Source organism: Macaca fascicularis, chromosome 20 (assembly GCF_037993035.2).
Source record: "Macaca fascicularis isolate 582-1 chromosome 20, T2T-MFA8v1.1".
Classification (NCBI taxonomy): domain Eukaryota; kingdom Metazoa; phylum Chordata; class Mammalia; order Primates; family Cercopithecidae; genus Macaca; species Macaca fascicularis.
Genome location: NC_088394.1, coordinates 44,236,990 through 44,249,940, shown reverse-complemented (window position 1 = coordinate 44,249,940; position 12,951 = coordinate 44,236,990). Strand labels below are relative to the sequence as shown.

The following is a 12,951-nucleotide window of genomic DNA, read 5'->3' as shown; positions in this document are numbered from 1 at the left end:
AGCAGTTATACTCCAGTGTGGGGAGCCCTGAAGAGGCAAGGGTCCCTCCCTGTCTGGAGAGAAGACACAGGTGTCACAGGAGAGGCTGAGTCTTAAAATACGAGTAGGAGTTTGCCAGCAGATGCCAAGGAATGGAGATATGAAGAATTTTGTAGGCCTTCTTTCCAAGGACAAGCCTGGCGTCACGTGAGACACAGAACCTGAGCTGCCAAATTGCTGTGGTGTGCAGGTTGCCCTGTAGTGGTGTTCACACCATCAACTGGTTTCTTTTGTAGCTCACAGAGCACTTTGAATGCTCCTGCCAGGGCTGTCACCACAGAAGCGATCCATCTGGCAACCTCTTTAAAGTCTTAGTACTGAGATCCCAAGTCTTGAATTCATGAATATTTGATTTTTCTAGTTGTAGATTTGTTTCAGTAGCATTCAGAAATGGGAAGAGCAGATTCTACATCCCTCGGAGAGGTGCTGGGGTCCACCACTGTCATCTCTTAAGCAGCATTATGCAGCCCCAGGCTGGCCTGACACTTGCATTGCGGAGAACCAGCTGCTCTCCAATCCTTCCAGTAAGGCTGGCACAATGGTGGGTTCCTGCCGGGGCCTGGGACCAGACTGAACATGCAGCATCAGTGCTGCCCTCAACAGGTGGCACAGCAGGTTTATATGGAGCAGCACGGAGAAGTAATTTACTACCATGATTCTTTGGGGCATTTAGTTGGTGTTTAGACTCTTTCTCAGTTCTAGCAGCTGAGTTTGTTTGCTTGAAAGGCAAGCATGATGATAGAATCTCCTGGAATTCGCTTCTGGATGCATTCTATTCAGGAGGCTTTAAAGTGTCTTCGTGTCTATCCTCTTCTTCATTATTTTCTCAGAGCAAGTAACTTTTAGACAAGGGCTTTTCATACACCATGGTCAGAAGCCAACACTGAGGCTTTTATATGAGGTGGGGGACACTTGAAAACATGAGAATCAGGAATAATGAAATGACAGAATCCTGTCCCCAACCAGGTATACTGATCCTTTGTCCCTTTGGAGGTGCCTAATTTCCATTCCTTTTCCTAAAACCAGCCTGATTTCCTGCAGTGACCTACTCTTTCCACGCAGGCTCCCTGAGGCAGAAAACTCAGGATTCTGTCTCCCAGTGAGAGAGTGAAAGGGCACAGCCAGGGACTGAGGAGGTGCCCAGGCCCACCTACTCGCGTGGCCCCTCCTCGGACTCGGGGCAGTTCTGAGTCTTGCCGTGATAGCACATGCAGTGTGAGCGATGCCTAGGCTTCCTGGGGACACCTGCACCCACTCCTGCTCCTCCCCACTTTTTTTTGTAGTAACGTTTATTTTTATTTTATTTTTAAAACATGCACTTAATTGATCTTGTTTCTGTAGGAAACTTCATGTATTTTGAAAAGGTGACCTATGACACTGTTCCTAAATTTGAAATCTAGGCTAAGTTCCTGGAACCCATTTGATATGGTTTGGATCTGTGTCTCCACCAAATCTCATGTTGAACTATAATCCTCAGTGTTGGAGGTGGGGCCTGGTGGGAGGTGACTGGATCACGGAGGCAAATTTCTCATGAATGGTTTAGCCCCATCCCCTTGGTACTGTCCTCGCAACAGTGAGTGAGTTCTCTCGGGAGGCGGTTGTTTAAAAGTGTGTGGCCACCTCTCCTCCTGTACTCTTGCTCCTGCTCTGGCCACATGATATGCCTGCTCCCCCTTCACTTTCCGCCAAGAACTGTAAGTTTCTCGAGGTCTCCCCAGAAGCTGATGCTGGAGCTATTTATTTATTTATTTATTTATTTTTGAGATGGAGTCTCACTCTGTGCCTCAAGCTGGAGTGCAGTGGCATGATCTTGGCTCATTGCAACCTCCGCCTCTTGGGTTCAAGTGATTCTTCTGCCTTGGCCTCCCAAGTACTGAGACTACAGGTGTGCGCCACCACGCCTGGCTAATTTTTGTATTTTTAGTAGAGATAGGGTTTCACCGTATTGGCGAGGCTGGTCTCGAACTCCTGACCTCGTGATCCGCCTGCCTCGGCCTCCTGAAGTGCCGGGATTACAGGCGTGAGGCACCGCACCTGGCCTGATGCTGGAGCTGTGGCTCTGATTCCTGTAGAGCCTTCAGAACCGTTAGCCAATTAAACCTCTTTTCTTTATAAATTACCCAATCTCAGGTAGTTCTTTTTTTTTTTTTTTTTGAGACAGTTTTCATTCTGTCACCCAGGCTGCAGTGCAATGCTGTGATCACAGCTCACTGCAGCCTCAACCTTCTGGGCTCAGGTGATCCTCCCACCTCAGCCTCCCAGGTAATATTTTGTATTTTTTGTAGAGACTGGGTCTCACTTTGCTGCCCAGGTTGGTCTCGAACTCAAGCAATCTGCCCGCCTTGGCCTCCCAAAGTGCTGGGATTTATAGGCATGAGCCACTGTGCCTGGTCTCAGGTATTTTTTTTATAGGAATGCAAGAATGAACTAATCCACCATTTTTCGATCTGTTTAGGGAATACTAAAGGATATTATTAATTAATAAAAGTGTGCCTTCTTACCTTACTTTTGAACTGTCAGTTTGCTAGGTCAGTAACATTTTTTGACATTAATATATTTTTGTAGATTCATCTTCGATGAAAGTAAAAAATAGTAAGTGGTGGTATAAGGTTATTAACTATGTACAAAAGTTGGAGTAGAAAAACAGTGGGGATTTTTTGGTGATTGGGGATAGGTCTCTTTTTATGGAGTATGGTAGTTGCAGAAATTAGTATTTGTTTATTCTTTTTTAGTATTACTGGGCAATATGGTGGGTACGCTGACTCCCCAAATTCGAACTCTGTGATAATGTGCACATGCTTACCACCATTTATCAGAGGAAGACATCAAGCTCAAGGAGACTGAGTTTATGATTTAGTGAGTAAGAGGCCGCCTTGCTACTTTCAGGCCTTATTCTTCTACCCTTCTGAGCCCCTGCTTCTGGCAGTTGGCTTTACCATCCTGACTTTCTCCTCACTGTCTCTAACATTCAGGAAGAGTCTAAACACTGCTCCTTCCTTTCTACCCCAGCCCCTGCTATCACCCTGGGTATCTTCAGTGAAGGCATGATGCTCACCCAAAACCTGGCTTCTCAGTTCTTTAAATGCCTCCTGAACTCAGCCACCCTCTTCCAGGTACTTATCACCAACAGAAACCATACTACCTCTGAAACCCCTGACCATCATTTCTTATCCTTCTAGCTCGCCTGTACTCAAGCCATGAACTCCAGCACATTCCCATCATACAGCAGCTCTGCCCTAGCTTCACTCTTCTCTTGTGCAGCCCACATACGTTAGCCCCGTCATTGTAATCTTTTCCTTATAGATCACTCAATATTTTTGTCCCTTTCTACATAATACCTTGCAAAAAGTATCCCTTCTCCCATCAAAAGCCATTTCCTCACTGGTGCTTTGCATCCCACCCCCTCTCACTTTCCTGGAGACTGTTTCTATCGTACCACTGCTCTGTCCTGCAACATCAGTCCTGTGCTCTCTCCTGGATTACTCTTAGCAGCAGCTACTATTTTGAAAACATTCTCCCTTTGACATCCATATTCTCTTCTAGCTGCCTCATTTCTCTGCAATTGTTTACAGCCAAACTTCTAAAGAGCTGCCTACACATTAATTCTACTTCCTCGCCTCCCATTCTTCAACATACTCCAACTTCTACCATCCCCACCACTCCTTCCTTGTGAAATCTCTTTCAAGGTCACCAACAACCTGCATGCCATCAAATCCAACACACATTTGTTCTGACCTTGATCTTCTTTGATCTCTCAAACAGTAAACACATTCTGATGTCCCTTCTTTCTTGAAATATTCTCCTCTTCTGTCTCTATGGCAGCACAACATCCTGGTTTTCCTCTTCCCTGAAGGCTTGTTCCTTCCCAGTCCCTTTCTGTTTTTCCTGACTTCTTTGTTGGCTCCTCTTCTCTCTATATGATCCCTAAATAATGCTGTACTTCAGGGCTTGCTTCTAGGCTACCTGCTTTTTTATGTCTCCTTTTTTCTTAGGTGATGTCAAAGCCTCAATTTCTGGGGCTCTAAATATCCTCTACTTTCTGATAACCCTATAATCTATATCTCCATCTTGGGTTTTTCCTCGGAGCCATAGATCTGAATGTCCAAATATCTCTACTTCTATGCCTCGCCAATATTTCAAACTTTTATTTTATTTTTTTTGAGACAGGGTCTTGTTCTGTCGCTCAGGCTGGAGTGCAGTGGCGTGATCTTGGCTCATTGCATCCTCTGTCTCCCAGGCTCAAGTGATCCTCCCATCTCAGCCTCCCAAGTAGTTGTGACTACAGGCGTGAGCCACCACACCCAGCTAATTTTTGTATTTTTTGTAGAGAAGGGATTTTGCCATGTTGCCCAGGCTGGTCTTGAACTCCAGGACTCAAGCAATCCACCTGCCTCAGCCTCCCAAAGTGCTGGGATTACAGGCATGAGCCACCACGCCTGGCCTGGATATTTCAACCTTAATGTGTTCAAAAGAGCCCCCAGTTTTCTTTGCAACACTCCCTCCCCATCTCCCTCCCCCAGTCTTCCCCATCTCAGTAAACGGCACTACTACACACATACCCTGTCACTCTGGCCAGAAACCGGTAAGTCCCTTTTGATAACTTTCCTTCATTCCCCAATTGTTTCCCATCAGCATGTCTACCTCTACCTCTAAAACAGACCTCAGATACAGCTAGAGTAGTTACTGTCTATCTCAGTACCACCGTTTGTTTTCTCTATAGCATCAACTTCAATTTGTGATTATTTGTTTACCTGTCGATTTTTTTTCCTGCACTAAAGTGGGATCCATGAAGGCAGACATCATACTTTGCTTATTTACTACTGTATTGCCAGAAGCACATGTTAGGTCCTTAATAGGTATTTATTAAATGAATGAAACTCTTTCTAGAAGAAACCACAGACCCTAGACTGTAATTTACCCTAAGGGAGAATATAGGCATTTAGACAAAAAAAGGTATCGGCTGGGTTTAGTGGCTCATGCCTGTAATTCCAGCACTTTGGGAGGCTGAGGCAGGTGGATGGCTTGAGCTCAGGAGTTTGACACCAGTATAGGACAACATGGTGAAACCCCATCTCTACAAAAAAATACAGAAAAAATTAGCTGGGTATGGTAGCACACGCCTGTGGTCCCAGCTACTCAGGAGGCTGAGGTGGGAGAATAGCTTGAGCCCAGGAGTTGGAGGTTGCAGTGAGCTATGATCATGCCACTGCACTCCAGCCTAGGTGACAGAGACAGACCTCATCTCAAAAAATAAAAAGTAAAAACAAACAAACGAAAGGTATCTTGTAACATCTTGCGAACACCTCAACATGTATTCCAATATTCCTAGTGTAACCTCTCTCTTCAGATTCTTTGCCTAGGAAAGCACAAAGAAATAGAGAAATAAGACTGGCCACTTGTGAAGCGCAAATAACAGAGGCCCTGCTCAGGTCCACCTGTGAGCTCTCTGCAACGAACAGAGGCCCTGCTCAGGTCCACCTGTGAGCTCTCTGCAAAGAACAGAGGCCCTGCTCAGGTTGCCTGTGACGTTTTCTAGAGTAATAGAGCACTAGGTTTGGAGTTGGTCAGGCCTAGAACCAAATCTCATTTCTGGCATAAGTTGTGTCTTCTCTCGAGTTATTTAAATACTCTAAGCCTGTTTCCTCAACTGTTACTGGAAAGACCACCATGACCGAGGATTAAATGATCACTTGTGGAGGGCCTTGCACAGTGCCTGACAGCCAAGAGATACAAAAATGGTAGTGGTCAACAAGTTGAGCCCAGCCTCTCCCATTCCAAAGCAGAGCACTAGAGTTGGTAAGAATATGAATGAGAATCTGATGTAGAGCAGATGCCTTTTTAAAAAACTCTAATATATCACTGCCACTCTCTTCTAGCAGCCAAGGGCAGGAATTATCTTGACCTGACAGGCTGCTGTAGAAGGGGAGAAAGAATAATGGACTTGGAATAAGCTGATCTGAGTCTGAATTCCAACTCTACCAACTGCACTTTATGTGAATTTGTACAACTCATTTAATCTCTTTAAACTTTTCCCTTGTATGTAAAATGGAATTATACTCCTAGCACAGTGACAGCCCTCATGGGCAAGAAAGAAATGTTCTATAAGTCTTAATTTTATAGACACAAAAGCAGAGGTAGACTGTGTGGTTAAGTAATTTGGGGCTGGTGGTCATAAGACCCCGGGTAGAGACAGACCCCAGGCTACAGGGTGAGTTCTCACTTTCAAGCATGAAAAAAATGAACACAATGTTCCCAACACTCAAACACCATGTCAGGCCTCTGAGCCCAAGTTAAGCCATCATATCCCCTGTGATCTGCACGTATACATCCAGATGGCCTGGAGCAAGTGAAGAATCACAAAAGAAGTGAAAATGGTTGGTTCCTGCCTTAACTGATGACATTCCACCATTGTGATCTGTTCCTGCCCCACCTTAACTGAGCGATTAACCTTGTGAAATTCCTTCTCCTGGCTCAGAAGCTCCCCAGCTGAGTAACTTGTGACCCCTGCCCCTGCCAGCAAGAGAACAACCCCCTTTGAATATAATTTTCCACTACTCACCCAAATCCTATAAAACAACCCCACCCCTATCTCCCTTCGTTGCCTCTTTTCGGACTCAGCCCGCCTGCACCCAGGTGAAATAAACAGCCTTGTTGCTCACACAAAGCCTGGTTGGTGGGCTCTTCACATGGACGCATGTGACACACCACATCTTCCATTCTAAGATGCTATTAATAAAAGACAAAATGGCTACTGGAGTCTTTCTGCAGACTCTCATTGGTAGAAGTGTTACTACGTACAGCTCACATGCTACAAGGAAAATAAGGTTCTCTGATGCTAACAATGAGAGCTGGTAAGCAATGTTTATAAAATTTCTCATTTCTGTTCTCTTGGCTCTTTCTTTGCTAATGCTCCAGGAATGTCAGCAATGCTCCCAAACTTAACATCAGCAGAGATGGCTGGGCGAGAGGGGTATATGCAACAGAGACATGCATTAATCTTTTGTCTTTATTTGCTGCTCTAGTTTAAATCCTCAAAGAACTGTTGGAATGTAGTTTTCTGAAAGCCTAGAGAAAAAGGCCATCGGCCATGCAGGAGTCAAAACCTGTTTGTGTCTTCACTCTCAAAGTCACTGGATCCTCCCAGAACGAGAAAGCGGGTTTTGTTCACTTTCTCAATCAACAATGTTTTGCTCAAGTTCTTTCAACACTTCAAAATTCAAATCCATGATATCTTAAGAATTCAAATAATCAAAACAATGCTTCTGATTCTATTGTTCGAGTCCAGATTTACTGTCAAGAGTAAACAAGTTCTATTCTTGTAACTGAGAGCTCTGAGACAGGCTCATTAGCTTTAATGACCAGCTTAGAGTTTAAATGGATAAACAAGACAGGCTTGGGGGCTATTTCTCATCAACTCAGTTGTAAGAACTTAAGGAAAACCTATCTACTGGTAATGATTTCAAATGTTAGATGGAGAGATTACCTTCTGCATAATTTATCAGATTTATTTTCTGAAAATATTTTTTCCTTAAACTGATAAGGAGGTGATGATAAAGCCAAATTCAGTAGTATAATACAAACATTTTTATAGTAACCAACCTATGAAGGCTCATCTAAGCACCCTATAAATTATTTCACAACACCCTTCGCAGTTATATTCTAACATCTATTTCCATCAGTTGCCTAACTCAGTCTTGGCGCTCAGGCCTTCTGCTGTGAGGTATAGTTAGGAGAGAAAGATGAAAACAGGGCTAGACCTGCATGTGGGTTTAACCCTAAAGGAACTATTAACAATGGGACAATAGGTTCCTGAAAGATGTCATCTGGGTCTGCACTAGCACAGTCTTAAGCTAAGCTATGCTCATGTTTCCACACCTGTATCAGGTTGATTCTATGCCTCTTCCCCCAAGCCCTTGATAGCAGCACAAAGAAATCCCTCATTAAAGTACACATAAGAATATGGAATTTTTCTAAGGAGAAGAGTCAGAGGCATTGTTCTTAAAAAGGAACTGAATGGTAGAGAATAAAATGAGACTGGGGTTCTAAAAGAGGATATGGCTGGGATCTCTGGCTCCTGGCAACAGTCATATTATCACATTAAGCACTAAAACGCAATACCATACAGAAATAAAGTTTCTATCTTAAGGCAAAATTCAGCCTCTGGAAACACCCAATTCTACTTCTCTGTTAAGCAACCACCTGAGAGAATCAGTGAGTACCAATGAAAAAAAGGAGAATGGAGCAAGACTCGCCGAGCCGCAGACGCTGAGATGTGGATCTTTGTGAAGACCCTCACAGGCAAGACCATCGCCCTTGAGGTCGAGCCGAGTGACGCCACTGAGAATGCCAAAGCCAAAATTCAAGACAAGTAGGGCATCCTACCTGACCAGCAGTGTCTGATAATTTGAGGGCAAATAGCTGGAGGATGGCCGCACTCTCTCAGACTACAACATCCAGAAAGAGTCCACCCTGCACCTGATGCTGCGCCTGCGAGGTGGCATTACGGAGCCTTCCCTCTGCCACCTTGCCAAGAAATACAACTGTGACAAGATGATCTGCCACAAGAGCTGTGCTTGCCTGCGCCCCCATGCTGTCAACTACTGCAAGAAGTGTGGCCACACCAACAACCTACGTCCCAAAAAGATCAAATAAGGCTCTTCCTTCCCCAAAGGGCAGCCTCCTGCCCAGGCCCTATGGCCCTGGGGCCTCAATAAAGTGTTCTTTTCATTGACTGGAGCAAAAAGCAAAGAAAAAAAAAAGAAATTGATCACCTCCATTTCATACATCGGGGGCCCAAGGATGTCTTTCAGAGCATGGAAATCAATCAAAATCGGCATTTCAGGTGGTAGAGCCAAGTCAGTAGTGTCACTGATAGATTCAGGTTTTTCATCTTCTAAGATGTGTTCTCTGCAACCTAAACGAAAAAAAAAAATGTATTTAGAAGTTCTAAGACATTTGCAGGCTGGAAAATTCACTAGCAGTAAATATCAAACAAAAGCCCAGTCAGTGGACCTCAAAAGTTCAGTCACTTTTATGCATTTCTCAAGGCACAGACATTCACCTGTGCATTTGTGGCATGCAGGTGAAATAATTTGTCTTTCAAGAGCTCACTGAGGGTGGCATTTGCAATTGCCTTGTTCAATTACTTTTACTTGCTTATCATCTATCTCCCCCATTAAAGTGTAAGTTCCAGAAGGGAAACAACTTTGCCTGTCCTTTTTGACCATTATATTCTTAACGATTCCCAGCACTATTCAACTTAATGGCCTACAGCTAGGCCAAAGACTGAAGAGCTAAATGCAGTAGGTTACTTTGCATTCTGTGATCTAACAATTCTCTGTTCCATCAGAATAACTCAGGGCTTGTGACAAACTTTTCAAGTCCCTCTTCAGAGGAGTCTGATCAGGTGTCCTCTCCCCTCCCCTCCTCTCTCTCGCCACACCTGCCCCACTTTTTTTTTTTGAGACAGGGTCTAGTGCAGTGGTGTTAACACAGCTCATGCTGCCTTGACCTCCTGGGCTCAAGCGATCCTCCCTCCTTGGCCTCCCAAAGTGCTGGGATTACAGACATGAGTTGCTGCACCAGGTCAGGTGCTCTGTTTTCTAATGGGCAATGTAAACCTGGACATGACAGAACTCATATAAGCAGTGCCTCTTTTGGAAGCATATAGCTTAACTCTAAGGTTATCATTTTCCAATAAATAAATATAATTGGCAGTGCCAGGGTAAGAGAATACTAAGCCTGGTTTGAAATCCCTGTAATAATGGGCCATCTCCTTTACCTGCCTATAAGCCTATGCCTATGGCTGATATCTTGTCCAAATACTGACTCCTTTTGGTTTGGACCTAAGACATACAAGGAGCAGGACCCAGTCGACTTACCAGACCACCTTCTGTATCAATCTTTGTAATTCCAGTTCAAGTAATGAAAAATATTACATAATCTGTGGCCAGAAACCAAAAATGGGGAGTAGAGGTTTTAAAACTGCAGGAAATACTTGGCTGTATTCGATCTCATTCCCAGCTTTTTCTTTTAGTTTGTCGTAATTGTTCTAACTTCTTGTCTCATGAAGTGTTTTGTTTTAAAATCTTTCATTACCTTTTTTTTTTTAACATACTATTCCTTCTGAAAGTGATTGCTTTATATATTAATACACACATATAATAATTATGCAGTTATCTAACATTGTCTGTCTATCTATATTGTTTGAGATGGAATCTTGCTCTGTCACCCAGGCTGCAGTGCAGTACCTCCGCCTCCTGGGTTCAGGCGATTCTCCTGCCTCAGCCTCCCAAGTAGCTGGGATTACTGGCACATGACACCATGCCCGGTTAATGTTGGTGTGTATATGTATGTGTGTGTGTGTGTATATATATATATATATATATTTTTTTTTTTTTTTGAGACGGAGTCTTGCTGTGTCACCCAGGCTGGCATGTAGTGGCACAACCATGGATCACTGCAACCTCCGTCTTCTGGGTTCAAGCGATTCTCCTGCCTCAACCTCCCTGTAGCTGGGACTACAGGCATGGGCCACCATGCCCGGCTAAATTTTGTATTTTTAGTAGAGATGGGGTTTCACCATGTTGGCCAAGCTGTTCTTGAACTCCTGATCTCAGGTCATCTGCCCGCCTCGGCCTCCTAAACTGCTGGCATTACAGGCATGAGCCACTGCACCCAGCCTAATGTTGGTAGTTTTAGTAGAGATGGGGTTTCACTATGTTGGCCAGGCTGGTCTCGAACTCCTGACCTCAGGTGATCTGCCCACCTCAGCCTCCCAAACTGCTGGGATTATAGATATGAGCCACGGCACCCAGCCTAATGTTTGTATTTTTAGTAGAGATGGGGTTTTACCATGTTGGCCAGGTTGGTCTTGAACTCCTGACCTCAAGTGATCCGGCTGCCTCAGCTTCCCAAAGTGCTGAGATTACAGGTGTGAGCCACCGTGTCTGGCAATATATCTCTATATACTTATTTTAGTTTTGCTGTGGTTCTTCCATTTTTTCCACTAACTCTTTTCCTTTCAAAAGTGATTACTGAGTATGTTTAATACTGGTAGACCCTTATTTTATTTTTGTATTTTCTTGGACCTCACAGGGATGAACCTAACTTTAAATTCTAACGATAACTGGAGACATCCTGAGTGTCACTAAATGATGCCAATGAGAACTTTTGGGTGAGGGATTCTCCCACTCTCCTCTCCTGCTGGGCTCTCGTGGGCTTCTCTTCAGGACTGAAACCATGAATGACACAGGAAAGAAAACACAACAGTTCAAATTTTCTGCCAATGGATGGCTATTTAACAGCAAATTATGTCGAACAAAGCATTAAACCTCTCACTACCTCTCTCTGCAGAATTGTTGTGAGAATTAAAAAGAAAATCCTTTGTAGACTGCAAAGAGCAATGCACTGTTTAACACATATGTAAGTCTTGAGTGATATATATTCTTATAATTGTACCTCTGTAACATCACTTGATCTTTCAAGGTTTGGCCTGACCATGTCCTAGGGACATCTTCCCCGATTTTTTTGACTTCTTTTATAGCATTCATTTGCTTCACAAAATCTAGCAATTCTGGGTTAATCGGCAGCTTGTGGAAACGGGAGATTTTCTGCTTGCTGCTCTTTTTCCAGTATATTCCAAGCAGTATCAATGATCAAAGGTGGGAAAGCACTCACCTGATCAGTTTAGCTACATGCAGATCTCAGAGTGGAAAAGAAAGTAGGTGTCATTGCTTCATTAAAATTAATGCACAGAAGAAAAGCACTACCTGTCTAAGGTTACTACACTCTACAGATGGAAGGTAGTGGTACTCAAAAACTTCAGCCAGTGCAAAAAGAGCTTACAAGTTTCTCCAGTCTGTGGTGCTTTGTGACAAGCTTTTCTGAGATCTAATTACTGTTGCCAGCTTGTATTTCACTATCACAGGAGGACGTAAAGCTCAGTGGGTGAAAGCCAACCCACAATTACATAACCAATGCTTTAGGACATCCAATCCTTTTCCAAGTGTAGTACGGGGTTCAGTGTTCTGAGCACTGGGGGAGTGGGGTTGGGAGAGCTATTTCTAATGCAACTAGACCTTGTAATATAAAAGATGACAATTTAGGGGCAGCAGATGTGTTATTAAAAAAATTCAATAAACTCAAAAATAAACTGCATTTCAAAATGTTCCATCATTAGAATATATGCCTAGAAAACTAAGGCTCTAGTCAAGAAAATGGTGTCAGCTAACTGGGAGAGGCAGGACAGCACTGGATTCTGAGTCACCCCCCGGACTGTGTGTAATGCAAAGTGAGAGTAGGGAAACACTGGATCTTCCTAGAATACCCACTTTGATTCCTCATTATAAAACACACAAACAACAAGCAAAATGTCATCTCACAAAGATAGCACTCAAGGAATGAACCCCCGGTTATATCTGCACCTTCTGGGTCGTATGTGCAAGCATTCAAGCACTCAGCCCTAACACCATGTTCTCTCTTGTCAGAAACGACCAGCACCAGGAGAAGAAAGTGGCATCGTCCCTGAGATTAATTGCTGGCCTTGCCCAAGACTGCAACATTCAAGCAATATGGACTTTTTAAGGCAAGGGGAAACACCACCAACAAAAAGTTCAACCTTCCAACACATCAGGGACCCTGACTCCAAGTCCTTCCTACTGGAATTGTGCAGTTTTCTTCTTATACACCTTTCTTTCGGACTCAAATAGTGGTTCTTAACAAATGGTTAATCCTCATATAAAAGAAACTATTATTTCACTGAGAAGCAAAGAAATTCAAATTATAAAAACAAGCTGGTTACCAAAATAACCAGTCAAGTTTAAGAAATGACAAAGGCCAATGTTAAGGAAAGTAAAGAGATCTTCTCACACACCGTTGCTTACAAAGTATAAACTGGTTCAATCTTTCAGG

General features: G+C 43.6%; 1 protein-coding gene and 1 pseudogene across 11 annotated transcripts in view; one reads left to right on the top strand and one right to left on the bottom strand.

Moving 5' to 3' along the window:
- Nucleotides 1-12,951, bottom strand: part of LONP2 (lon peptidase 2, peroxisomal) — a 119,029-nt gene that overhangs the window by 18,283 nt on the left and 87,795 nt on the right. For all 11 annotated transcript variants that reach the window (XR_012428920.1, XR_012428921.1, XR_012428919.1 and 8 more), the window contains one exon: nucleotides 8,811-8,953. Coding sequence is in view for 7 of the 11 variants with exons in the window: in XM_045381787.2 (XP_045237722.1) it covers nucleotides 8,811-8,953 (143 nt within the window). In the remaining 4 variants the exon portion in view is untranslated. The remainder of the gene's footprint in view (nucleotides 1-8,810; nucleotides 8,954-12,951) is intronic.
- Nucleotides 8,298-8,802, top strand: LOC102142202 (ubiquitin-ribosomal protein eL40 fusion protein-like; annotated as a pseudogene).